Genomic DNA, 26197 nt, shown 5'->3' with positions numbered 1-26197 from the left:
ACAAGAAGCAGTCTGACAAAAGACAAGAGAGCATTTACTGCTGCAGAGCAAACCAGGATTAAGGAGGGGGTGAAACAGCATTTGCAATGGAACATTTATCAAGGGCGGTGGGGACAAGTTTTTGGACCTCAGGGTTCAACGCCAGCACAGAGGAACAATCAGCTGAAGTGAGATTCGACTTTTTATACATTGTGATACATTGTGTGTAATTACATTATCGTGTTTGGTGTCAGGAAAGGAAGATCAGTCTACTGGTTGTCCTCATTCGAGGCCAGTGGTGCCCTGAGCCACTGATGCATTAGTCCCGAGTGTTTGCTGTGTCTGTCGGTACGGGGCTGCCTGCCACTTGCTGACTACTTTGACCGCAGTCGCGGGGAGATTTCTTGGAGAAATGAAATTCTCCTCTGGTTGGTGGTGGCGTCTTGAGTGTCAGCTCAGGCAGGGTAAGGGAGAAATAGAAACCGACCATCCTGGAAGAATTTGGAAAAAAAAAATACATCCTAACAGATGTGGACAGAATTTGTCACCAATCTGTTGGACTGTGGCAGCCTGGTCTTCTCTATCCCCGATATTTAAAGGGATATTTCCTATTCTCCATTGCGGGATAGTTCTGTGAATGAAATTGTTTCCGAAAGTAAACAGAATTTAATGAAGATTACATCCCCAACAAAGTTGGTGTGAAAGACACTACCCGTGGTTATGGAATACATGCACTGGTCATTGGTTTGTACTCTTTAACCTGGCAAGAGTTATTGGAATACTTAAAATGCCACAATAGCTTCTAAAGTTCAAATGAAGTTTCTAAATGTATTTTGAAAGATTATTATTTATTTCGCTCTGAATAGGCGGGATCTTAACCAGTTAGAAACTATCTTCAGTATCTGTTCCTCGCCCACTCGGAAAAGGCTGTCTCCCGGGTCTATTGCATCCAAAAACAAACTAAATAGTGCCAGTGAAAGTACTTCAGAATCATCCTTCCCTAAAGGATGTTTTCTTGCCTGATTTTATATAGTTCCACAAATTCCAGACATCTGTGAGACTGAGTGCTCCAGGCACCTAAAGGATGCATCACAACCAGACCTGGCATTGGGACTATTGCTCATGTGAAATCTTGTTTCTGTATAGTCCTCAGTGAATCTTCCCATTCCCGCACTTCCAGTATTGCGGAAGTCCCGGCTGCTTGTTCCTGTCCCTCATCTGAAGGGTGCTGAGGACCTGTTACATTCCCAGCCGCAACCAAGGCTGAGGTCAGCATAAACTCGGGATTTAACTCACAGCTCGTGTGTGGACTCGCTTTCCCCACTAGCCATTCGAGAGCTTTTCTTAAAAACAGTTTTCTCTTAGCAACTTGTATTCAGACATGTTATACCTTCGTGAGAAGGACTATTATTTAAAGTCCACATATTAGACCGAAAGATGTGCTAGTTAGGTGCATTGGCCATGCTAAATTCTCCCTCAAGGTACCTGAACGGACATCGGAGTGTGGCGGGTTTTTCACGGTAACGTCATTGCAGCGTTAATGGAAGCCTACTTGTGACACTAATAAATACATTAAAAATATTGCAAACTTTATTTAATTTCATAGAATCATAGAATCCTACAGTGCAGAAGGAGGCCATTTGGTCCATTGAGTCTGCACAGACCAGAATCCCACCCAGGCCCTATCCCCATAACCCAATGCATTTACCCTAGCTAGTCCCCCTGACACTAAGGGGCAATTTAGCATGGCCAATCCATCTAACTTGCACATCTTTGGACTGTGGGAGGAAACCGGAGCATCCTGAGGAAACCCACGGAGACACGGGGAGAATGTGCAAACTCCGCACAGACAGTGACCCAAGCCAGGAATCGAACCCGGATCTCTGAAGATCAAATGAAGTTTCTAAATGTATTTTGAAAGATTATTATTTATTTCGCTCTGAATAGGCGGGATCTTAACCAGTTAGAAACTATCTTCAGTATCAGTTCCTCGCCCACTCGGAAAAGGCTGTCTCCCGGGTCTATTGCATCCAAAAACAAACTAAATAGTGCCAGTGAAAGTACTTCAGAATCATCCTTCCCTAAAGGATGTTTTCCGAGTCCAAAGATGTGCGGATTAGGTTGATTGGCCAGGTTAAAAATTGCCCCTGAGATGCGTAGGTTAGAGGGATTCGCGGGTAAATATGTGGGGATAGGGCTTGGGTGGGATTGTGGTCGGTGCAGACTCGATGGGCCGAATGGCCTCCTTCTGCACTGTGGGGTTTCTATGATTTCTATGATTTCTCTGGCGCTGTGAGGCAGCAATGCTGACCACTGTGCCACCTGCCACCCGCAAACAGATTAATAGATTGTGTAGCTGTTTCATTAATTCAGAGATAGTGTCTATTTTCAATGCCTAATCAGTGCACTATCCTGACAAGTGTAATCATAGACCTGGAAGTCTATAGTCTTAGGGTGTTGTATCTGTATTTGGTTTTTATAGATGAGGCACTGTCTGTTAACATCAAGCTGTCCCCACAAAACTCAAGTTAGAAGAGTTAAACTCCCCCTACCGTGCCTCAACAATCTGCCTCTTCTATTGTAATGTCACAGTTCCAATTCCATCAATAGTTTTTCTGTGACATTTACCAATGAGATTAACAATTGGTGCAAAATTATGGCCAGGTTTGTGCCATGGGCTTGTATCCAATGGGAACTGACTGGAAAACATTGTCCCAGCCCATTCCACATAGCACCCTATAGTCAGCAAAGAGGTGACACCCTCTCTCTGAGTTGGATTCAAAACCAAGTCTGAGAAATTAGATGTGTTCCTTGCATTTGCCTCTTTACATAGCGATGGCATTATTCCGTGTAAGGGAGAGATTGGTTCGACTCGGCCTGTAGTCACTCGGATGAGAGGAGATCTGATTGAAAAGTATGAAATTCTAAGAGGGCTGGACACCAGATGCAGGGAGGATGTTTTAAAGTTTTTAAGTATATTTATTCAAGTTTATTTTTTCGTCACAAGTAAGGCTTACATTAACACTGCAATGAAGTTACTGTGAGATTCCCCTATTTGCCACAGTCCGGAGCCTGAATGGGTCAATGCACCCTAACCAGCACATCTTTCAGAATGTGGGAGGAAACTGGAGCACCCAGAGGAAACCCATGAAGACACGAGGAGAATATGCAAACTCCACACAGACAGTGACAGGAATCAAACCTGGGTCCCTGACGCTGTGAAGCAGCAGTGCTAACCACCGTGCCGCCCCTTTTTTCTCTAGTTGGAGAATCTAGAATCAGGAGAGACAGTCTCAGGATACAGGTAGACCATTTAGAACTGAAATGAGGAAAGATTTCTTCACTCAAAGGGTAGTGAACCAGTGGAATTCTTTACTACAGATGGCTGTGGAGGCCAAGTCATAGAATCCCTATTCGGCCCATCCAGTCTGCACTGACCACATCCCACCCAGGCCCAATTCCTGTAATCCCACACATTTACCCTGCTAATCCCCCTGACACTAGGGTCAATATAGCATAGCTAATCAACATAACCCACACATCTTTGGACTGTGGGAAGAAACTGGAGCACCCGGAAGAAACCCATGCAGACACGGGAAGAATGTGCAGACTCCACGCAGTCAGTGACCCAAGGCTGGAATTGAACCTGGGTCCCTGGTGCTGTGAGGCCGCAGTGCTAACCACCGTGCTACCGTGCCACCCCTAGGTCACAATGTATTCAAGAAAGAGATTTTTAAAAGATTTTAATGGCATCCAGGGCTTTGGAAAGAAAATAGGAATATGGCATTCAGATCAAGGCTGGGCCATGATCATATTGAATAGTGGAGTGGGTTTGAAGGGCTGAATGGTCTACTCCAGTTCCTCATTTCTATGTTTCTATGCAAGTGTTGTAGACTTACATAGTGACTCTGTCTGAAATCTTCATTCCCTAAAAAAAACATCAAACTAACATGAGAAATATTGGTTTATGATGTTCAAGGTGGAAAACAGACTGATGTCTGATGACTTTAGGTTTAATGTTCTCTGGTTCTCTGACATTCCAATCGTGCCCAATGCTTCTGGTACTTATAATGGACTTTGTGTTTATTTGTGGGAGTTTTGACCAAGCTTTTGCTTTACTATCGCAATGTGTGTCACATTGCTTAATAATTCTCCTGTGAGATGTTTTGGAACATTAGAAATAAGAGCAGGAGTAGGCCATTCAGCCCCTCGAGTTTGCTGCACCATCCAGTTAGATCATGGCTGATTTTCTACCTCAACACCATTTTCCTGTACTATCCCCATATCCCTCAAAGTCTTTAATATCTAGATATCTATCATGAACATAATGAATTAGCCTCCACGGCCCTTTGGGTTAGAGAATTTCAAAGCTGCTTCACCTTCTGTGTGAAAAAATATCTCCTCATTTCAGTCTTAAATGACCTTCCCCTTACTCTGAGACTGTGTCCCCCTGTTGTAGACCCCACCCCCCAAGCTAGGGGGAACATCATTCCTACATCTACATAGTCAAGCCCTGTATGAAACAATGGGATCACCTCTCATTCTTCTAAACTTTGGAGAAGATAGGCTCAGTCTCCTCATGGGACGATCCTACCAACCCATTAATTAGTCTGATGAACCCTCGTTGCACTCCCTCTATGGCAAGTATCTCCTTCCATTGATACGGAGACAAACCTGTACATAATATTCCAGGTGCAGTATCACCAAGGCTCTATATATTTGTTACAATAAAGGCTAAAATACCATTTGCCTTCTTAATTGCTTGCTGCACCTGCATGTTAGCTTTTAGTAACTCATGAGCAAGAATATCCAGGTCCCTTTAGATATCAACACTTTCCAGTCTCTCACCTGTTAGGCAATACTCTTACCAAAGTGGATAACTTCACAGTTTTCCACATTATATCCCATCTGCCCTGTTCTTGGGACTGGGTTTTTACTAGGTTAAAGGCGCTACGTAAATGCAAGTGTTTCTTGTTTCCTGCCTTGTCCAACAACACCCGGCAATCTGAGACGAAAAGCAATTTGGCTTAATTTGAAAGAAGTTGTTGATGAGCGAGTTGCAGTTTAATGAATGAAGACAGATTCAGTGAAGAACCCTTTGAAATCTGAATCCATTATATTTAGTAAATCAGTTTGAGAAATTTAATGGAACTCTGCCTTTGTGCTTGCTTGTTGAGTTGTTGTAAATTGTGATTCTGTTCTTTCACAGTTCTATGTGGCACTGCGGTGGATACAGTTTTCTATGGTGATTTTGAGGTTAGTTTTTAAAAAACTATTTTAACATTTTACCCATTCAATTTTCTCCCCTCTTTCTCCTGAAGGTGTGATTTCTTTCTGGGATTCTCTTCTCCACATGATAGCAGTCTCCTACTGGTCAGTATTGAGAACCAGGGGCACTGATTTAAGATGAATGGTAAAAGAACCAAAGGTGATATGATAAAAATGTTTTTATGCAGCTTGTGGCTTGGATCCGGACTGCACTGCCTGAGACTGTGGAAGGAGATTCAATCGTGACTTTCAAACCAGCATTAGATGATTATCGGAGGAAAGCAGATTTGCAGGGATTCAGGGAAAGATCAGGGGAGTGGGACTAGCTGAGGTTGCTCTTGCTCTAGATCTGACGCAGGAAAGATGGGCCAAACGGCTTCTTAAGAGTCTCGCCAATCGATAGGCTATTCAACCATGGAAGGCACAGAAGAGTATTCAGGATCTGGACTGTGGTTATTTTTGTTCCCTTATTCCGAAGACACAAGCATTCAGATACAGCAAACCTACAGCTGAGTTGACCAGAAAATTCACAGCACAGAAGGAGACCATTCAGCCCGTTGTCTTAGTCTATGATGATGAACATGATCAAACCTGGTACCTTCCTGATTTTTATGAGTGTTTCAGATTGGTCAGCACATGTTCCACACTGGTCAGCACTTCCTGCCCACTAAAACATTGAGTGAAATACTTAAATTAATGTTTATTTTTTGCTTTCGTGGAATGTTGGTACAGAGAATTTCAGGATGGATCTACTTATTTTAAATTTTCAAATCAGTTCTCTCTCCGGCACGGTAGCACAGTGGTTAGCACTGCTGCTTCACAGCTCCAGGGACCTGGGTTCGATTCCCGGCTCGGGTCACTGTCTGTGTGGAGTTTGCACATTCTCCTCGTGTCTGTGTGGGTTTCCTCCGGGTGCTCCGGTTTCCTCCCACAGTCCAAAGATGTGCGGGTTAGGTTGATTGGCCATGCTAAAATTGCCCTTAGTGTCCTGGGATGCGTAGGTTAGAGGGATTAGTGGGTAATTATGTAGGGATATGGGGGTAGGGCCTGGGTGGGATTGTGGTCGGTGCAGACTCGATGGGCCGAATGGCCTCTTTCTGTGCTGGAGGGTTTCTAAGATTTCAAGGAGGATTGTTGCTGGATACGGTTCCATGGAAGATATACAGTTCCCTGTATCTCACCTAAGAAGCCAAAATTATTTCTGTATAACTCTTGATGATATTGCTGGTCTCAAACAGGGGAACATCTCAGCTAAGCATGGTCCAGCCTTAAAATAAAAGCAAAATACTGCAGCTGCTGGAAATATGAAATAAGAACAGAAAACACTGCAGAAACTCAGCAAGTCTGGCAGCATCTGTGGAGAGAGAGAGAGAGAGATCCTCTCTGATGTGGAGTTTACCCATTCTACCCACTGTCTTCATGGATTTCCTCCAGGTGCCCTGGATTTCTCCCATAGTGTGGAGATGCCGGCGTTGGACTGGGTGAACAGAATTCCCACTCACCTGAAGAAGGGGCTTGGAACTCCGAAAGCTTATGTGGCTTTTGCTACCAAATAAACCTGTTGGACTTTAACCTAGTGTTGTTAAACTTCTTACTGCGTTTCTCCCATAGTCCAAGGATGTGTGGGCTAGGTTGATTGGCCATGTTAAATTGACCCTTAGTGTCAGGGTAAATTAGCAGGGTAAATATGTGGAGTTACAGGGAGAGGACCTGGGTGGGATTGCCATTGGTGCAGACTCGATGGGCCAAACGGCCTCCTTCTGCACTGTAGGGATTCTATGACCAGATGTGTCCAGGCTTTTCCAGTTGTTGTCACCAGATGGAGCTCACGAGCAATCAGCAGATATTTCATCCCATACCTCGAGGCAGCCACTCTAATCCCACCTGAGTCACAATCAGTTAGTTCAGTACAAATCAAGGAGTGGACTTTGTACGACATGATTCAGCTTTTCATTTGCTAACTTGGCTGGGTCATCAGGGGAGGAGTTCTCATCTGTGGTTCCCAGAGGCAAGTTCTCGAGTTCAGCAAAGGTTCAGTGATTCTCTTCAGAGATGAGGGGTTAGTTGTGGATAGATATTTGTATGAATTTCCTCCAATCAAGGTTTAGAGGGTCAATATCTGTGAATTGTGGTTCCAAAATTAGAGAAACAGTTTTTCTCTGTCTCATTTATACACATTACGGTTTCACTCAGTTTCTCCCTTTTGGTTTTACACTATTCTAGATTAATTCTGTTTTCTCTATGTTTCTATTTACATTAGAAACTGACTTTGTTTCTCTACCTCTGTCTCTGGATTGATTTTTATGTTGTGTTTGTTCTCTCTCTCACAGTATTGTTGCTTCAGGCTCCATCATTGGCTATACAGCGTTGCAGCAGCTGGCAAGGCACTCAGAGGTAAGGACACATTCTAAATTTCCTGGGTCACTCGAGTCCCTTCAATCCCTCAGTAACTGGCCGTGAAGCAAAGAAAGAAAATATTCGCTTGCAACCACTGTACCACACAACTCCCCCCCCCACCCCCCCCAAGAGTGTGAGATTATTCTGGAGTGACATCCAATGGCTGTAGGCCAGTCTGCAGGGCTTCATTTAGATAGATATTCTTTACAGATGAGTCTTTTCACAACTGAGCCAGATTGTGCTCTCAAATTCGATTGATGTCAGTGATAACAATTAGAAGTAGCCATCCTGTTTGGTATACTAATTTTCTAACCCAGAATAATTGTTTAGAAGTTTAGAATTGGTATTACCCCCAAAGTCTGTGTTAACTAGATCCACATTGGTTGGCGAAATTAAAACTAAGAGTTTTTTTTTGCTGGGGAGAGTTTACTTACTGAGTTCACAGTCAACACTACTCCACCCACCAGTGTTCCAGCAATCCCCATTTATAGATGTACAAATATCTGTCCCCTGTTTAACAATGTAATCGATATTAAACCTTAATGTTATTAATAAGACATTGACAGTCAGGTCATCTAAGATGACTGCTCCAACTGACCCCATTTTGTATTTGGCCGTACCTTTAGCTCCTGACCCAACAGTGGAACTTCTACCAGCCTCCTTTCAATAATCCAGCAATCAAAATGTATAATTAAATGCAAAATACTATGGATGCTGGAGGTCTGAAATAAAAATTGTGTTTACTGGGAAAAACTCAGCGTGTTTGATAGCATCTGTGGAGAGAGAAGCAAAGTTAACATTTCAAGTCCTCAGAACTCTCACCCGCTCCCTTTACCCGGGGGCTGGGGAGTGGTCAACTGACATCTCCAATCAATAAATCAGGGAGGTCAGAGTGGGAAGAAAATAACCCACTTTGAAGGAAAGTTTATCAAGAGCAGCTAGGATTTTGTTTTGATCGGCAAACTGTGGGTTACTGATCTAGCGTCCTTGGTCTTTCAGATTCGCCCATTGTTCTACCTGAGTTTATCTGACCTGATGCTGGGGGTCTGCTGGCTCATTGGCATCTTGCTTTATGGGGAATCCTTCAGTGCTCAGAGCATCGCCTGCTACAACCTCCAGGTGACAGGACAGGTAAGCAGCCTCAAGGGTGGGAGAGAAGGGGATAGGATGAATGGAAAAAATACAAACAGGGAGCAGGAATAGGCCATTCAGCCCCTCAAGCCTGCTCCGCCATTCAATAAGATCATGGCTGATCTGATGCTAACCTGAAATCTGCATTTGCCAACTTCCAACAACCTTTCACTCCCTTGCTTATCAGAGTCTATTTCACCTCTGCCTTAAAAATATTAAAAAGCTCTGCTTCCACAACTGTTTCAGGAAGACCTCCAAAGACTTGTTTCCCTCAGTGAAACAATTTTGCCACGTTTCTGTTGTAAATGTAAATCCCTTATTTTTAAACAGTGACCCCTAGTTTTAGATTCTCCCACAAGAGGAAACATCCTCTCTCTGTCTGCCCTGTTAAGACCCCTCAGGATTTGATGATTCAATCAAGTTGCCTCTTACTCTTCTAACTTCCAGCAGGTACAAGCCTAGCCCGTCTAATCTTTCCTCGTAAGACAATCCATCCATTCCTGGTATTAGATGAGAAAAAATTCTCTGAATGCTTCCGACACATTTACACCTTTCTTTATACAAGGTGACCAACACTGCACAGAATGCTCCAAACGTGGTCTCTCTAGTGCCCTGTACAACTGAAGCCACAACTGAATAAGGCAATCCAGTTACAAAAGGAGTATTAAAGTTCCCCCAAAAAGTACCAAAGAATTTTCATCCCCATTAAAGTGATTTTAATCATCTCATTTGTAATTTTTAAATTTCTAATCTTCTTCAATCTTCTCCACATTCTCTCCACACCAGAATGCTTCTGGAGTATACTCCCAAGATCACTCTCCAGTATCTCAACCAAGTGGCTGTTCTTGTGCAAAGCTGGACAACTGAGTGGTTGTCTCACAGCCAAGCCAAATCCATCCTCACCTAATTGCCACACTGACACTTCCCAGTGAGAGTTTCTGCATAATGATCCGGAGCAGGAGCCCTGGCTGATTTTCATAGAATCCCTACAGTGCAGAAGGAAGCCATTTAGCTCATTGAGTCTCCGATATCTTAACAAGGCCCACCCCACACATTTATCCCACTGATTCCCCCTAACTGACACATCTTCAGATACTAAGGGGCAATTTAACCTGGCCAAACCACCTAACCTGCACATCATTGGACTGTGGGAGGAAACCGTAGCACCTGGAGGAAACCCACACAGACACGGGGAGAACGTGCAAATTCCACACAGACAGTGACCCAAGCCAGGATTGAACCTGCATCCCTGGCGCTGTGAGGCAGCAGTGCGAACCACTGTGCCACTGTGCTGCCCTAATGCAATTATATCAGCTATACAGTCGCCACAGCTGAGACTAAATTTTATTATTAAACAAAGAGAACCATTGAACTCCAACATGCTTTCTAAAAAGGCCAGTGAAATGTAGATTTGTAACTGTACTTGCTCACAGCCCATGACCCTGATCTGGACTCCACCTCCCCAGACTGATGGAGAATGAAGAGACCGCGAGGGCATCAGCCCAGCCAGATCTGCACTTCTAAGAACGCAAATCATGGAAGCTTGGAACTGACCTGGGAGAAGTTCAGTAGATCAGATTGGGAGGAAAGAAGGAATATACAAATTGGAAAACTGAAATTATTTTCATGGATAGACTTGCAAACACATACGAGGGCACACATTTCCCAGGGAAATACTTGTGAATAAAATAGCAACTGGAGTAGAAGATGGTCTGCACACCCACAGGCACAGCGGCCAGTAGGGGGCAATATTGGTCAGGAACTGGGACAGGAGGAAACAGATTAAATTGTGAATCTGCTGCAAATGTTTATTGGATTGAGTCCCAAGTTTTTCCTTTAGGCTCCTGTCAACACGAGATTGGGCCTGAGATAACTCTGTGCCACTTCTTCCCCCAGTTTTCCCGTTTTCCGGAGCACACACTCTTACTGAGGTACAGTTCACGGGCACAAGCAGCACTCCCAACACACCAGCCAAATGGCCATCTTTAGCTGTCAACCAGAGCAGCTTTTCGACCCAAATTGAAACAATCAGGGAGGGTTGAGGTGCTGTCAGATTCAGTGGGTAAACTCCTGGGCATCCAGTGTCCAAGTTCCCAATCCAAGGAAGAGACCCAAGGAATCTCTACTCGCTAAAATTGGCGCTGCTACATAGAATTGCAGAGAACCTACAGCACAAAGCAGGAGATCTGTCCCTGGATGTCTATTGCTGGTGTTTATACTTCGTATGAAACTCCTCCCACTCCATCTAATGTAACCCTAGTAACCCTAACCCTACTCACAAAACACTCTAGATCCTTTCTCCCTCATTTGTTTATCTAGTTTCTAGCTACCCTCTGGGTAAAAGGGTTTATCTTTCATTCCCTATTGGTTTTGTTAATGACTACCTTATATCTATGGCAAGTCGTTTTGGTTTCTCCCACACATGGAAACATCGATACCAGAAGTTTCACTATCAAATGAGCTACCAGGCAATAAATAGATGATGTTGTTGTAATGCTGCATAATCTGCACTGCAGGTCCTATATATCTCATCCTTTTGCTATACCCTGAATTATACCTGGTGCCTGTACAGAGATCTGAGATCGAGGATTCACACAATGGTGAATGATACATCTTGCTTGGTGAGTATCTCTTTAAATGACAGTGGGTTAGAACAGGGAATCATTCCTCCCTCACCCCCATCCCATTTGAAATGTATCGTTGTATTTAATATTGTTTATTTTTTTTATTCAGATGAACTTCTATAGATGGGATTTAAACTTTTGGCGCCGCCCCCCCCCCCCCCCCCCCCCCCCACCTCCCCTCCACACCCCCCTCCAGCTTACATGTGATCACAGCTGCCCATTGGTACCTCACCCCTATTTGTGATCACTATTTGTCAGTGAGCTAGTTAGTATGTGCATGTCTATGGGCTTTTCAACTGTGAGGGCATCATCCCAGCCCAATCCACAGATAAACACTGCCCAGCATTGATCCAAGCACAATCTCGCTTTCTGGAGTCAATTGTAGCTCCCCTACTGCGAGCCAGGCTGAGATCAGTTAACATCATAAAACAAGGATCAAAACAAGGAAACCTCTTCATCAATATGGCTTTGGTCCAATCCCCTTGATACAAATCAAATTTTGATTTCTTAACCATCCAATAAGATTGTGGTTGACCTTCTCACAACATGCAATACCCAATGAAGGAAAACTAATCTGCTGTGGACAACATGATTAATCATTGCTGTTAATTTTTAAAAATTCATTTTTGGGACATGGACGTTGCTGGCTGGCATTTATTGCCATCCCTAGTTGCCCGAGTCAACCACATTGCTGTGGTTCTGGAGTCGCATGTAGGCCAGACCAAGTAAGGACGGCAGATTTCCTTCCCTAAAGGGACATCAGAGAATCAGATGGGGTTTTTCCGACAATCGACAATGGTTTCATGGTCATCAGTAGATTCTTAATTCCAGATATTTGTTATTGAATTCAAATTCCACCAGCTGCCGTGGCGGGATTCGAACCCGGGTCCCCCAGAACATTAGCTGAGTTTCTGCTTTAATAGTCTGGCGATAATACCACTAGGCCATCACGTCCCCTATATCTTATGCTTTTATGTTGAAATTTTGCCTTTTATACATGTAAGATTTCAAAAGTAATATTTTGTTTACAAAATTGACGTGTGACTGATTTTACTTTACTTGATGTTCCGTGGTTCTGAATTTGTTATTTTTATTCTGTTTTGAGAAGATAACTGAAAGCAGTAACAGACTGAGCAGGATCGTAATAATTTTGTCCAGGTAAATGTGTACAAGTTATTCATTTTTTTCACTCGTCGTTCTTGCCTTTTGACAATACTGACTCTCAGCTGGGCCGTGGATCCAGGGTCTCAGTCCCTTCGCTACGGCACTATTTCATGTGTGAAGCCACAGGAGTGAAGGGCATTACAGTCAACCCCTTGACTGTGTTCTCACTAGGTGCCGACATGTACACACTTTTCACCATCAATTGCTGCCTCACTTTTCTCCTCCTCAGGTTGAGAAAGTGGTTAATAAAGCATCTGGGATCCTTGGGCCTTGAATGACAAAAGCAAGGCAGTTATGATCAACCGCTATATAAAACACTTCGCCTCGACTGTAGCATTACATCTGATCCCGGGCACCGCACTTCAGAGGGCAGCACAGTGGTTAGCATTGCTGCCTCACAGCGCCAGGGACCAGGGTTCGATTCTTGTTTTTGAATCCCTCCATGGCTTTACCCCTCCCTATCTCAGTAACCTTCTCCAGCCCCACACAACCCTCCGAGATATCTACGTTCCTCTAATTCTGGCCTGTTGGAGATCCATGACTTTTAACATTGCACCATTGGTGGTTATGCCTTCGATGCTTAGGTCCCACCTCAGCAGTTACCTCCACAAAGTTATTTGCCTCCCTCTTTCTTTCTCTCTCTCTCTCCTCTTTTAAGTCAGTCGTTAAAACCAACCTCTTTGACCAAGCTTTTGCCCTCACCTGTTTTAACATGTCTTGTGTGGGTTGGTGTCAAACGTTTGGGCACCGATGCTCCTGTGAAGTACCTTGGGGTATTTTAGTACGTTAGGTGCTATATAAATGCAAGTTGTTGAACATTTGATCCCCAAGAGGGAACTGGAATTTTTATTTTCACATAATCATCGAGATCCAGGTGGGGGAAAAAATCTATGGAAGATCACATCCAGCTGTTCATGCAGCAGCAAATACAACATCTGCTTCAGGATGAGTCTGCGGCTCTGAGCAATGTGGGAGGTCAAGGGTAGATAAAATGGCCTGGCTTTTGAGTAGGGTGGAAATTTCAAAGCTATAAAGTTATGACAATCAGATTTTTGTTCCGAACATAGAAATTGTTTTTTTCTACAATTATCTATTTCTCTTGCATGATCATTACGAAAGTAGTTGAGATTGATATTAAGTTATTAGCCCCACCTCGCCTGTCAGGCTGTTTTCCCATTACCCATCAGGTTTACAAGTAGCAGATCCAACTGGGGGCAGGTGCAATTTGTGCTAAGAATTCATGGAGATTGTTAGTTCCCAATAGGAATTGGATTGAACCTGAAGCATATTTTTGTTAGGACACTAAATGCCAGATAAGGGAAGAGTTTTTCATCCTATTAACACGATAGAGATTTTCTCTTACAGTTTGATTCCGCTCCTACTCATGGTGCCAGTATTTTGCGTTGGAAATGAATACACTTGTTACGCTAACCTCAGCAATTCGTAAGTAATGTATATCTCGCCAGTGTGGCCTGTGGTATTGTTAATAACAAGGAATGCTCTGTTGTCCTCTCCATATTCTCTTTCTTACCATGATTGCAAAATTCTAACCGTATAACATTCAGTCTTCCTCCCCCCACTCCACCTCAGCTGACCTACTGCTGAAACCCTCGTCCATGCCTCAAGACCCAACCATCTTATTCTGGCTGGTCTACCATCTTGCATCCTTCTGGCTCCTGGAGCATGCCTGATTCTAATTGTTCCATGATTGGCGGTCACGCCGTTAGCTGCCTGGGCCTTTAGCTCTAAAATTCCTTCCTGATAACTCTCCACCTCTCTCCCTTTCCACCATTAAGATGCTCTTTAAAATCTACCTCTTTGACCAAGCTTTCATCACCTGAGATAATATTGCTTTATGTAACTTGATGTTAATTTTTGTTTGGTAATTGCACCAATGAAACGCCGAGCGACATTTAACAATGTTAAAGGCACTACCTGAATGTAAGTTGTTGTTGTTGTCAGGATTTTCAGGCCGTCAGTACAGACTTCTGGGTAGGTAACTGATTCCTGGGAAGGTGTCTGATACCTGGGCAAGTGGCCAACTCCCAGGTAGGAATCTGACATCTAGGCTGAGGTTTGACCACCAGGCTGATGTTTGATTACTGGGAGGTGCTGCTCTGTCTCCAGGAAGAACTCAGTAAGAAGTTTAACAACACCAGGTTAAAGTCCAACAGGTTTATTTGGTAGCAAAAGCCACACAAGCTTTCGAGGCTCTAAGCCCCTTCTTCAGGTGAGTGGGAATTCTGTTCACAAACAGAACATATAAAGACACAGACTCAATTTACATGAATAATGGTTGGAATGCGAATACTTACAACTAATCCAGTCTTTAAGAAACAAAACAATGGGAGTGGAGAGAGCATCAAGACAGGCTAAAAAGATGTGTATTGTCTCCAGACAAGACAGCCAGTGAAACTCTGCAGGTCCACGCAACTGTGGGGGTTACAGATGGTGTGACATGAACCCAATATCCCGGTTGAAGCCGTCCTTATGTGTGCGGAACTTGGCTATCAGTTTCTGCTCAGCGACTCTGCGCTGTCGTGTGTCGCGAAGGCCGCCTTGGAGAACGCTTACCCGAATATCAGAGGCCGAATGCCCGTGACCGCTGAAGTGTTCCCCAACAGGAAGAGAACAGTCTTGCCTGGTGATTGTCGAGCGGTGTTCATTCATCCGTTGTCGCAGCGTCTGCATAGTTTCCCCAATGTACCATGCCTCGGGACATCCTTTCTTGCAGCGTATCAGGTAGACAACGTTGGCCGAGTTGCAAGAGTATGTACCGTGTACCTGGTGGATGGTGTTCTCACGTGAGATGATGGCATCTGTGTCGATGATCCGGCACGTCTTGCAGAGGTTGCTGTGGCAGGGTTGTGTGGTGTCTTGGTCACTGTTCTCCTGAAGGCTGGGTAGTTTGCTGCGGACAATGGTCTGTTTGAGGTTGTGTGGTTGTTTGAAGGCAAGAAGTGGGGGTGTGGGGATGGCCTTGGCGAGATGTTCGTCTTCATCAATGACATGTTGAAGGCTCCGGAGGAGATGCCGTAGCTTCTCCGCTCCGGGGAAGTACTGGACAACGAAGGGTACTCTGTCCACTGTGTCCCGTGTTTGTCTTCTGAGGAGGTCGGTGCGGTTTTTCGCTGTGGCGCCAGGAAGAACTAACAGCTATGGTTTGACCTTGGAGATGAACCAGCCATCGTGAGAGGAGCAATGCCCCAAACCCACCTCCCAGCACAAGTTTTAAAGAATCTCTTACAAAAATGACTCTGGGCAAATGGAAGAGCCAGTGGATTATTGAGCCTGAATGTCGTATGTTCAATCTTTCATCTGAATTAACTGATTTCAGGTGGCTCATGACTGCACCAGGTGATTGGCGTGACATTGAACCATCAGATTGTTCATTCATTGGTTGAATACTTTCGACCTGGAATTGTTTTTGCTCTCATGGCTCATCTCTCATTCTATCCTATAGTAAGAAGTCTCACAACACCAGATTAAAGTCCATCAGGTGAGTGGCCCACTCATCTGATCAAGGAGCAGCGCTCTGAAAGCTCATGATACCAAATAAACCTGTTGGACTTTAACCTGGTGTTGTGAGACTTCTTGCTGTGCCCACCCCAGTCCAACACCGGCACCTCCACATCATTCTATCTGATGGAACGGTTATGGGTTAGAGGAGCAGAAGGTTGATGTTCTCTTGTCTGTTTCACCACAGGTGCTTCCTCCTTCACACTGGAATGCTTGAACTGAACGGCAGTTATAATAAGGTCCATAAATCCATGTGTTACAGTGTGTCCCTGTACAGGACCACCATCTTCCTCGTTACCTTCTGTCTTACTTTACTCGGACTTGTGGTGAGGGTTATATGTTTAATTATTTTATGTTAGAGCTCTCTCTCCTCCATTTTAAATGTATTCTTTCCTACTGATTGGCTGATGAGATTGGAGGTAGATGACTGGCTGCCACTTTCTCATGAGATAGCCCAGACTGACTTCCTGGGTTCATGCCATGATTCTGCCCCTATTCTACACACAAGTTATAAAGTGAGCACGATCCATTCCATCCATCAATAAGTAACAGAGTTGCCATATGAGCAAGTAATCCGAATATTATTGACCTGCCCTGTTCCCATATCACCTCATCTCCTTTTCCTTCTTCCACCTATCCGATCCAATCTTGAACAAAACTTGCTCACAATCCACCTATTATCAAACTCAATATCATACATAGTACTCCAACTCTTATCTCTCCATAATTTTATTCCATACTTCTTAGAACATAGAACATAACAGTGCAGTACAGGCCCTTCGGCCCTCGATGTTGCACCGACCTGTGAAACCAATCTAAAGCCCATCTAACCTACACTATTCCAATATCATCCATATGTTTATCCAATGACCATTTAAATGCCCTTAATGTTGGCGAGTCCACTACTGCTGCAGGCAGGGCATTCCACGCCCTTACCACTCTGAGTGAAGAACCTACCTTTGACATCTGTCCTATCACTCCCTCAATTTAAAGCTATGTCCCCTCGTGCTAGCTATCACCATCCGAGGAAAAAGGCTCTCACTATCCACCCTATCTAATCCTCTGATCATCTTGGATGCCTCTAAGTCACCTCTTGACCTTCTTCTCTCTAACGAAAACAACCTCAAGTCCCTCAGCCTTTCCTCATAAGACCTTCCCACCATACCAGGCAACATCCTAGTAAATCTCCTCTGCACCCTTTCCAATGCATCCACATCCTTCCTATAATGCGGTGACCAGAACTGTATGTAATACTCCAAGTGCGGCCGCACCAGAGTTTTGTACAGCTGCAACATGACCTCCTGGCTCCGAAACTCAATCCCTCTACCAATAAAAGCTAACACTCCGTACGCCTTCTTAACAACCCTATCAACCTGGGTACCAACTTTCAGGGATCTATGCACATGGACACCGAGATCTCTCCGTTCATCCACACTACCAAGTATCTTACCATTAGCCCAGTACTCTGTAATCCTGTTACTCATTCCAAAGTGAATCACCTCACACTTTTCCGCATTGAACTCCATTTGCCACCTCTCAGCCCAGCACTGCAGCTTATCTACGTCCCTCTGTAACCTGCAACAATCTTCCGCACTGTCCACAACTCCACTGACCTTAGTGTCATCCGCAAATTTACTAACCCACCCTTCTACGCCCTCATCCAGGTCATTTATAAAAATGACAAACAGCAGTGGCCCCAAAACAGATCCTTGCGGTACACTACTAGTAACTGAACTCCAGGATGAACATTTCCCATCAACCACCACCCTCTGCCTTCTTACAGCTAACCAATTCCTGATCCAAACCGCTAAATCACCCTCAATCCCATGCCTCTGTATCTTCTGCAATAGCTTACCGTGGGGAACCTTATCAAACGCTTTACTGAAATCCATATACACCACATCAACTGCTTTACCCTCATCCACCTCTTTGGTCACCTTCTCAAAGAACGCAATAAGGTTTGTGAGGCACGACCTACCCTTCACAAAACCAATTTAGATTTCCATTAACTTGTTTATTAACCTGCAGTGCTATCCTGGGAACCTGTACCCCAGACCCCTTTGCTTTTCCTTAGTATTGAGCCATTCAGAATATAATTGCTGCTATTATTTTTCCACCAGCATTCATCACAACACATTTACCATGATTGACTCCCACTGTCACTTCTTAACCCATTCCTCCATCTTATCAGCATCGCTGGCTTCTTTTGGCGTTCTAATTAATTCATTATACATCCTATGTTAGTATCATCTGCAAATTCCAACAGGATCCCTTACAACCAAACCATTGACTATATAGTGGCCTCGGAACTGAACGCTGTGAGACACAGCACTCACTTCTAACCTTCTCCCTTCTAAACAAATTTAAATCCAGTTTTCTATGCTCACCTTAATTCCACAGCCCTTATCTTCTCCAATTATGGTTAATAATTACCAATCAGCTCATCAAATGTTTTAACAACATCATTAACTACATTATTCCCATCTATCGGAGATGTTACCTCCTCAGAGAATTCCACGAGGTTTGTCAAGCAAGTTCATCCCTTCTAAAATCCATGTTATCTGCTTGTAACTAATTTATCCAGCTACACGATAATGGCATTATTAATGAAATACTCTAATTTTTTTCTTACCACAGATGTTAAACTAACTGGTCTGTCACTACCCGGATTACCTCTGCTTCTCATTTTAAGGGTGGGTAGTACATTGACCACTCACTCCAGTCCTCCCAAGCACACACCCACAGTGAGTAGGGCCCTGAAATATAAAGCATAGGGAGTAGCTTTATTACTCCACTGGAGTGACAGCCTAGATTTTGTACTCAAATTTCTGGGGTGGCATTTGAACCCAAGATATTCTTACTCAACACTAAGCCCCAGCGAACATCATGTTGCAAAATCGACAAAATGTAACCAGCTTTCCTTCAGTATAAGTTTTCTAAAGGGAACTTTTCTATTGACTAAATATAAACATTCTGCAACTTGTGGTGGTTACAGTAGGTGGGAGGCAGAGATTTGCGTGAGTGTGAATGCAAATTTGTTTGGGAGTAGATTCTTTTTTTAAATGCATAGTTCCTTTTTCTAAATACAGAAAATGATGGGGTTGAATTTATGACATTGAGACACAATGAGTTGGACTGGCTAGTGACCAATAATCTTGGTTGAAACTGTGTTTTCTTAGTTCATTTTGGCTAATTACCACCTATCCCCTTCACCCCTTGAAGACACTTCCACTCCTTGAGATACAATTCCATTAGCGCCTTTGGATTTTACCCAGGTTGATCACATAGAAACATCGAACCCCTACAGTGCAGGAGGTGGCCATTTGACCCATCGAGCCTCCACCGATAATAATCACACCCAGGCCCTATCCCCGTAATCCCATGTATTTACCCTGACAGTAAGGGACAATTTATCATGGCCAATCCACCTAACCTGAACATCTTTGGACTGAGTAAACCAGAGCACCCGGAGGAAACACACGCAGACACGGGAAGAATGTTCATACTCTCAAACAGATACCCGGAATTGAACCCGGGTCCCTGGTGCTATGAGGCAGAAATGCTATTCACTGTGCCACTGTGCCGAGGCTGGGTGCTGATTGTATTTTTCCACCATTGATGGCTGCCTCATCTCTAAGCTCTGGAATTCTGCTCCAACTCCTGTTTCCTTTTAAGATGTTCCTTAAAATCTAACTTGTCCAAGCTTTTGATCACTGGCCCTATTACTTTTTTGTCACTTGAATAGCCTTTTATTTCCACATTTGGTCTTGATTAAAGGAGTTCATCGCTGGACTCTATATAGTTTTATTGACTTAAAAATAAAGTTACTACCAATCACAAGCAATGCTCAACATACATTAGATATAAATAGGTACAAACATAGTACAAACAGTACCCACCTGTGCCCGGGCACAGAAGTAACTGATCTTTCTCCTATCAATGGCATTGGCATTGATAATCACCCTGCGAGCCTTGTCTGACTGGGATACTTAGCTTCTCTTCTATTTGGCTTATATGCATGTCTTCCATAAGTGCCCCCAACTCCAATTTGTTTTCCATGGCACCATACCAAGCATAAAGATGTTTGTTATCTTATCTGGAAATGATGTGTGCACTGGGTCGAGACTTGACGATCTAGCTCACCTACCAGGTCAATGGATCCTTAAAACCCGAAAACCTGTTGTTACAAGCTGTAATTGAATTAAAAAACAGGCTTTGGCCTGATAAGTTGTTGTTTGACTAAAATATCATAGCACACAGAAACCTTTGTCCACATCGCTAATGGATTGGCTAAAGATTAATTACTGTGAAGTTTAAATTTTTCCATCCCTCTCTGCAGATTCTCCTAATTAAAACTCGGATCCTCTATAAGAAACTGGTGACTCTGACTGGATTTCTTGGAGACCAGCAGTGGGCAAAGATTAGCACGATTGAACGGAGAGTCTTTCTCTATCCCACAGCCTTTTTGTTCTGTTGGGGACCAGGTTAGTAGGAGCTTGCACGAGTGGTCCCTGTGACTCAGTGGGTGCAATGATGGACCAAACAGGGGTGGAAAATTGAAGCAATATCTTACTGACTCTGCAATTTGGTGTTCCGCAGGGCTCTGTACTGGGACCTCTGCTATTTGTGATATATATAAATGATTTGGAAGAAGGTGTAACTGGTGTAATCAGCAAGTTTGCGGATGACACGAAGATGGCTGGACTTGCGGATAGCGAAGAGCATTGTCAGGCAATACAGCAGGATATAGATAGGCTGGAAAATTGGGCGGAGAGGTGGCAGATGGAGTTTAATCCGGATAAATGCGAAGTGATGCATTTTGGAAGAAATAATGTAGGGAGGAGTTATACAATAAATGGCAGAGTCATCAGGAGTATAGAAACACAGAGGGACCTAGGTGTGCAAGTCCACAAATCCTTGAAGGTGGCAACACAGGTGGAGAAGGTGGTGAAGAAGGCATATGGTATGCTTGCCTTTATAGGACGGGGCATAGAGTATAAAAGCTGGAGTCTGATGATGCAGCTGTATAGAACGCTGGTTAGGCCACATTTGGAGTACTGCGTCCAGTTCTGGTCGCCACACTACCAGAAGGACGTGGAGGCGTTAGAGAGAGTGCAGAGAAGGTTTACCAGGATGTTGCCTGGTATGGAGGGTCTTAGCTATGAGGAGAGATTGGGCAAACTGGGGTTGTTCTCCCTGGAAAGACAGAAAATGAGGGGAGATCTAATAGAGGTGTACAAGATTATGAAGGGGATAGATAGGGTGAACAGTGGGAAGCTTTTTCCCAGGTCGGAGGTGACGATCACGAGGGGTCACGGGCTCAAGGTGAGAGGGGCGAAGTATAACTCAGATATCAGAGGGATGTTTTTTACACAGAGGGTGGTGGGGGCCTGGAATGCGCTGCCAAGTAGGGTGGTGGAGGCAGGCACGCTGACATCGTTTAAGACTTACCTGGATAGTCACATGAGCAGCCTGGGAATGGAGGGATACAAACGATTGGTCTAGTTGGACCAAGGAGCGGCACAGGCTTGGAGGGCCGAAGGGCCTGCTTCCTGTGCTGTACTGTTCTTTGTTCTTAACATGTGTCAAGAGGTCATCACATTAATCGGATGCCTCAGTGCCTATGCATTGTCTTGAAAACAAAATCAGCTACACGTCCCATAGTGGGAGATCACCAGGAGGACAAGTCGGTGATGGGTAATCTCCTATTTATCCTATACGACATGACAAACATTGTTTGTATAGTATGTTTGCCCGTTATATACACAATATACTTCCCGTTTGAATTGGAAACGTAGGTAAAGGGCCAAGGCCTGTTAAGGCAGGACGCCACCAAGGTTGAACAGCGCAAATGACAATACAAGGTAACTCAAGAAATAATGATTATGGTAACCATAAGCTTAGGTTTTAAAATCCTGAAATTTTCAGAGTAAGGAAAGAGAGAAGATCCATAGTGTTGAGATTCTAGAAAAGAATGTTAAAGGAAAAGTTGATGCATTTAGTTCTTAGCTTAAACACACTGAGGATAGAGAGGGAAGCAAGAATGTAGGACAATACAATTGTAGGACCATGAGACAAGGATTCACAGGATAGAGTTGTATCATCAACAGGTGCAGAGGAAAAGGTTCTGACATGGATTCTAGAGGTGACAATTATTTATCAAACAATACAATTTTTTCATGTACCCACTCTGGAAGTGTCTCTCCACCCATAGGTTAGACATGCAATAGGTGTGTGATTGTGCATGGGTACTGTCAATGTAAATGGAAAACATGCTCCTTTGACCTCAGTTTATGATTTTCTTTCCCCCTTTAGCAACCATTCTGGCCATGGTTAAACTGCTGAACCCAATCAACATGCCGGCTCTTTATGCTGTACTCTATATCTTACAGGTGAATTTTCAAACAACTCATTACTCATTTGGGAGAGGGGCAAACCTTTTCTCAAGTTTTCTCTTTAAACAAACTGTCAGAATAACTGAGTGCGGTAGAATGATTGCAATATGATCTGGCCAGTCGCATTCCACCCCCTTCACTCTTCCCAAGAGCAGTAACATACATAACTTAGTATTATTCAGTAGGTGCTAGAAGCTACATGGAACCTTACGAAAATGGTCACCCTTCATGTGAAATCTAGACAATGCTTGCTAGTAAACTAGTCACTGTAGTGCTACGGCCAATTTGCACAGAGATCCCAGAGATAGCAATGTGATAATGATCGGACAATTTTTAAAAGATTATGCTGTTTGAGAGAATTGGTCAGGGCATTGGGAAGAACTCACCTCTTTTTCAAATAGCTTCCTAGGATCTGATCTGCAAGTGCTTTCTGGAATCATATGGTTAGTTTTGCTTTATATATAGTGATGTCATATCTGTCCTGGCAGGATTAGATGCTTAAAATGAAAAATTCCACACAAATCCTTCACCTTGAACTTGTTATATCAGAAAATAAAAGTTTTGTTGCTTACTTTTTTGTTGATTAGGAGATTTGTTCACTTTCTGGAATTTTTTATATTCCAAGTACCTCAGAAATAGGTGCTACAATGAGACTTCACAACTGGGTAATGCCACACTGCTGCAGGTTCAGTTCTACCCATTCTGTTCAGTTCCTATTCTGACTCTGTCACATTTACCTAGAATCTTCCTGCTTGAACAGAGCCTTCATGTGGAAGTAGGGAAAATCAGATGGTTATCACTTTGCAGGATGACTGCTGCACACCTCCTTTGAGGCTAAAGAGTGGTATCAACGGGTCAGCTTTTGGCAGTGGAAACGTGGGACCAGGAAGGTACTACAACCCCAGGAGGGGGGAATTGACGATAACTGTCCTACACAGGAAAAGAAAACAAAAGCATCTTAAATTCATTTTTACAAAGCTGGCTGCTTTTATTTATTTTTTTGCTGCAGGCATTCACAGCTGCATCTCAGGGACTGTTGAACTGCATAGTGTACGGTTGGACACAGAGAACACTCCGATTCATGAGACAAAAGGCTCGTCGTGATGTTGACACACAGACTCCACTCCTGCGTTCTCAGAAGCAATCATACTCTAGCATGCAAAATTCCAGTGTGATGAATCAGCTAGCCATTACTCCTACCCTTTAAGGGGCTTGTTGAGAGATTATAGCCAAATACACATGTATTTATTAATGTACAGCTTTCATTCATAAAGTTTGTACAAACTATAATGCACTTGACAGCAGGTGGAAAAGGATGTGTTGTTGCTGTTTTTTTATAATTACCAACTAACCAAACAGCATGGATCTGGTAATTCCACAAATTCTCCCATCCAAGTACTGACCAGGAACCACTCCTACTCTATGTGACTGCTCTTAGAGGTTGATAGCCATGGGGAACATCTGTCAAAATTCTAATTCAGTCAGACCTGAGAGTAAAATCAGGCCAGGAAAAGGAGATGTATATGTTCACCCTCACCTGCTCTGCAGGCTGGCTATCTTTTGACCTGAGACTTGGATTTTCAACTCAATCCAGTCAAGGGCCAGGATGTTCAAGAGTGGCTTAAGGCCGATTTGTGGCGTAAGCTGTAACCACCCCCCCCCAATCCCATTTTACATTGCAATATCATGGAGACTGGGGTACCCAGGGCACAAACCAAGGTTTCCAAACTCTTCTGGTCCTGTATAACTGGGTTCCTCTGCTGATTTTTGGCTTCAAAGAAATAGCTTTGAGTTGAAAGATCAGAACACATGCTTTGATCCTTTAACTCTTACACAACCCCTTTGTAAAGTAACCTGATAGTAAGAATATACTCAGTGGTGTGTAATGACCACTTGTGCAGTATGAGAGACTATGAAATTATACAAGTTTAAAATAAGCTTAAGATGCTTTTTTTTGAGTTGGTGTTTTATATTTCAAATTTACTTAAATAACCATAGGGGGACATTAAAAGCACAGCTTTCTGGATTTGACTCTGGGTAGTGTCAGGGTTTAGATGAGGAATAAATAAGCCCACCTCTATTTACATTATCCTACAGTGAGGATGGGTGAGAAATGTATTTAAAGGATCAGGTGTAAAGGATCAGGTGTAAAGAGTGTAAGAAGTCTCACAACACCAGGTTAAAATCCAACAGGTTTATTTGGTTTCACGAGCTTTCGGAGCGCTGCTCCTTCATCAGGTGAGTGGAGACTTGGGTTCACCCAACTCTCCACTCACCTGATAAAGGAGCAGCACTCCAAAAGCTCGTGATACTAAATAAAACTGTTGGACTTTAACCTGGTGTTGTGAGACTTCTTACTGTGTCCTCCAGTCCAACACCAGCATCTCCACAAAGTTAAATATGTAAATAGACAGTCTATATCAGTGATGCAAGATCATATAACAGAATATGCTACGGGATAGTTCTATTTGAAACCTTGTGCTAAATCTCATACTGTAAATAGTAGAATGATTAATAAAATGTCAAGTCTACAGACAGCCTTGCCTCCAGCAGTTTCTATCAACCCTGACCAAGGATAACCTCACCTAAGACCCATACTGATAGACTTGCCATCATGATTTTGTAAACACAAGACACAGGACAAGCAGGGGCACGAGTCAACTTCACATATTCAGACAGGAACAAGCAACATAAACTCAGAAGATTGATTTTTATCTTAAACAAGTTATTTTAAAATACTTTCTGTAAAATAAGAGAGAGCCTGGGCCAGGAATGAGAAAATGTAAATAACATTTCAGAATGCAGACAGAGGTATGTGATGTACAGGAGCTCCACATTGATTAGTTCACTTTCTCCATAAGTTAAAAGAACAAAGATAATAACATCTTGCATTTACAGTCAGAAGAGACAAGAGTATGAGTTACATTTGACCAATGACCAGCAGGTAAAGACCTACTCATCCATTCAGCCTGTCCCAAGCAATTCTGCTTCCTTGTGCATCACAATCTACACACATTTTCATTCCACGAAAACCATTTGATCTTCTGGACAGGAAATAAAATGGATAAAAATGCAGGCTAATTTGAAGGAAAGGAATCTGGGAATCCCCTCCGTACCATTCAGGCAACCGAAACAAACACTGAACCCTTGTTCCATTCAGCACTGTAGGCAGAGGTAGCAGCACCTAGGGTATTTGAAGCTCAAGAAACCTTCCTGAAGTCTGTTGCATTTTGTTTTTTTTAAATCTTTTATTTAAATAAAAACCTTTTTTACATTTATCAAAGAATACTCCCGGTACAGTGTAAAAACAGCAGGCACTAATGTTAGGAATCCTGTGAGTTTGTTTGTTCTTCAATGACCTGTTTGACCATTTCTGCAAGTTTCAGACGATCAACTTTATCATTAAACCGTCGCCCTGAAAAGAGAGAGAAACGTTTGGTTAAACACAAAATCTGCAGAGGGTGTTTCCAGAGGGAGAGTCCCGCTTTTCAGCTGCTTCATTACTAGACGACCTGTTTGCATTTTACTGAGAACACAAGATAAAGGATCACATTGCAGATTTGTGGATGTTTTCTCCCTGCAGCAGAGTTTATACCACATGGCAGATTTATTCAATGTAAAAAAAGGAGTTTCATTAATTAATAGAGTTTAAAATGTCTTTGAAATCACCGGCATCCTTTGTAGTGATTTTATTTTCTGTCAGGTTATTTAAATACAATT

The 26197-nt window shown here is 43.3% G+C and overlaps 2 protein-coding genes across 2 annotated transcripts in view; one reads left to right on the top strand and one right to left on the bottom strand.

Moving 5' to 3' along the window:
- On the top strand, positions 1 to 25013 carry tmem116 (transmembrane protein 116). Its single transcript, XM_078227334.1, has 11 exons — positions 1 to 167; positions 5189 to 5235; positions 7578 to 7641; positions 8644 to 8775; positions 11292 to 11396; positions 12505 to 12557; positions 13929 to 14006; positions 16270 to 16408; positions 20422 to 20566; positions 22398 to 22474; positions 23487 to 25013. The coding sequence occupies exons 1-11, from the start codon at positions 87 to 89 to the stop codon at positions 23682 to 23684; spliced, it is 1119 nt and encodes a 372-aa protein (XP_078083460.1). The 5' UTR covers positions 1 to 86; the 3' UTR covers positions 23685 to 25013.
- mapkapk5 (MAPK activated protein kinase 5) overlaps positions 24987 to 26197 on the bottom strand; it is a 71092-nt gene continuing 69881 nt past the window's right edge. The window contains exon 14 of the mRNA XM_078227333.1: positions 24987 to 25892. Coding sequence (XP_078083459.1) covers positions 25801 to 25892 — 92 coding nt within the window. The 3' untranslated portion in view covers positions 24987 to 25800. The remainder of the gene's footprint in view (positions 25893 to 26197) is intronic.

Source organism: Mustelus asterias, chromosome 13, assembly GCF_964213995.1.
Source record: "Mustelus asterias chromosome 13, sMusAst1.hap1.1, whole genome shotgun sequence".
Taxonomy (NCBI): Eukaryota; Metazoa; Chordata; class Chondrichthyes; order Carcharhiniformes; family Triakidae; genus Mustelus; species Mustelus asterias.
Note: the sequence above shows the minus strand (reverse complement) of the source record. Positions and strands in the feature narration are given on the sequence as shown.

Coding starts and splice junctions, on each gene's coding strand:
- tmem116 (XM_078227334.1), top strand. CDS start 87: ATGGAACATTTATCAAGGGCGGTGGGGACAAGTTTTTGGACCTCAGGG. Junction 12,558..13,928: donor ATCGTAATAATTTTGTCCAG/GTAAATGTGTAC, acceptor TTTCTCTTACAG/TTTGATTCCGCTCCTACTCA. Junction 22,475..23,486: donor CTGTACTCTATATCTTACAG/GTGAATTTTCAA, acceptor TTTTTGCTGCAG/GCATTCACAGCTGCATCTCA.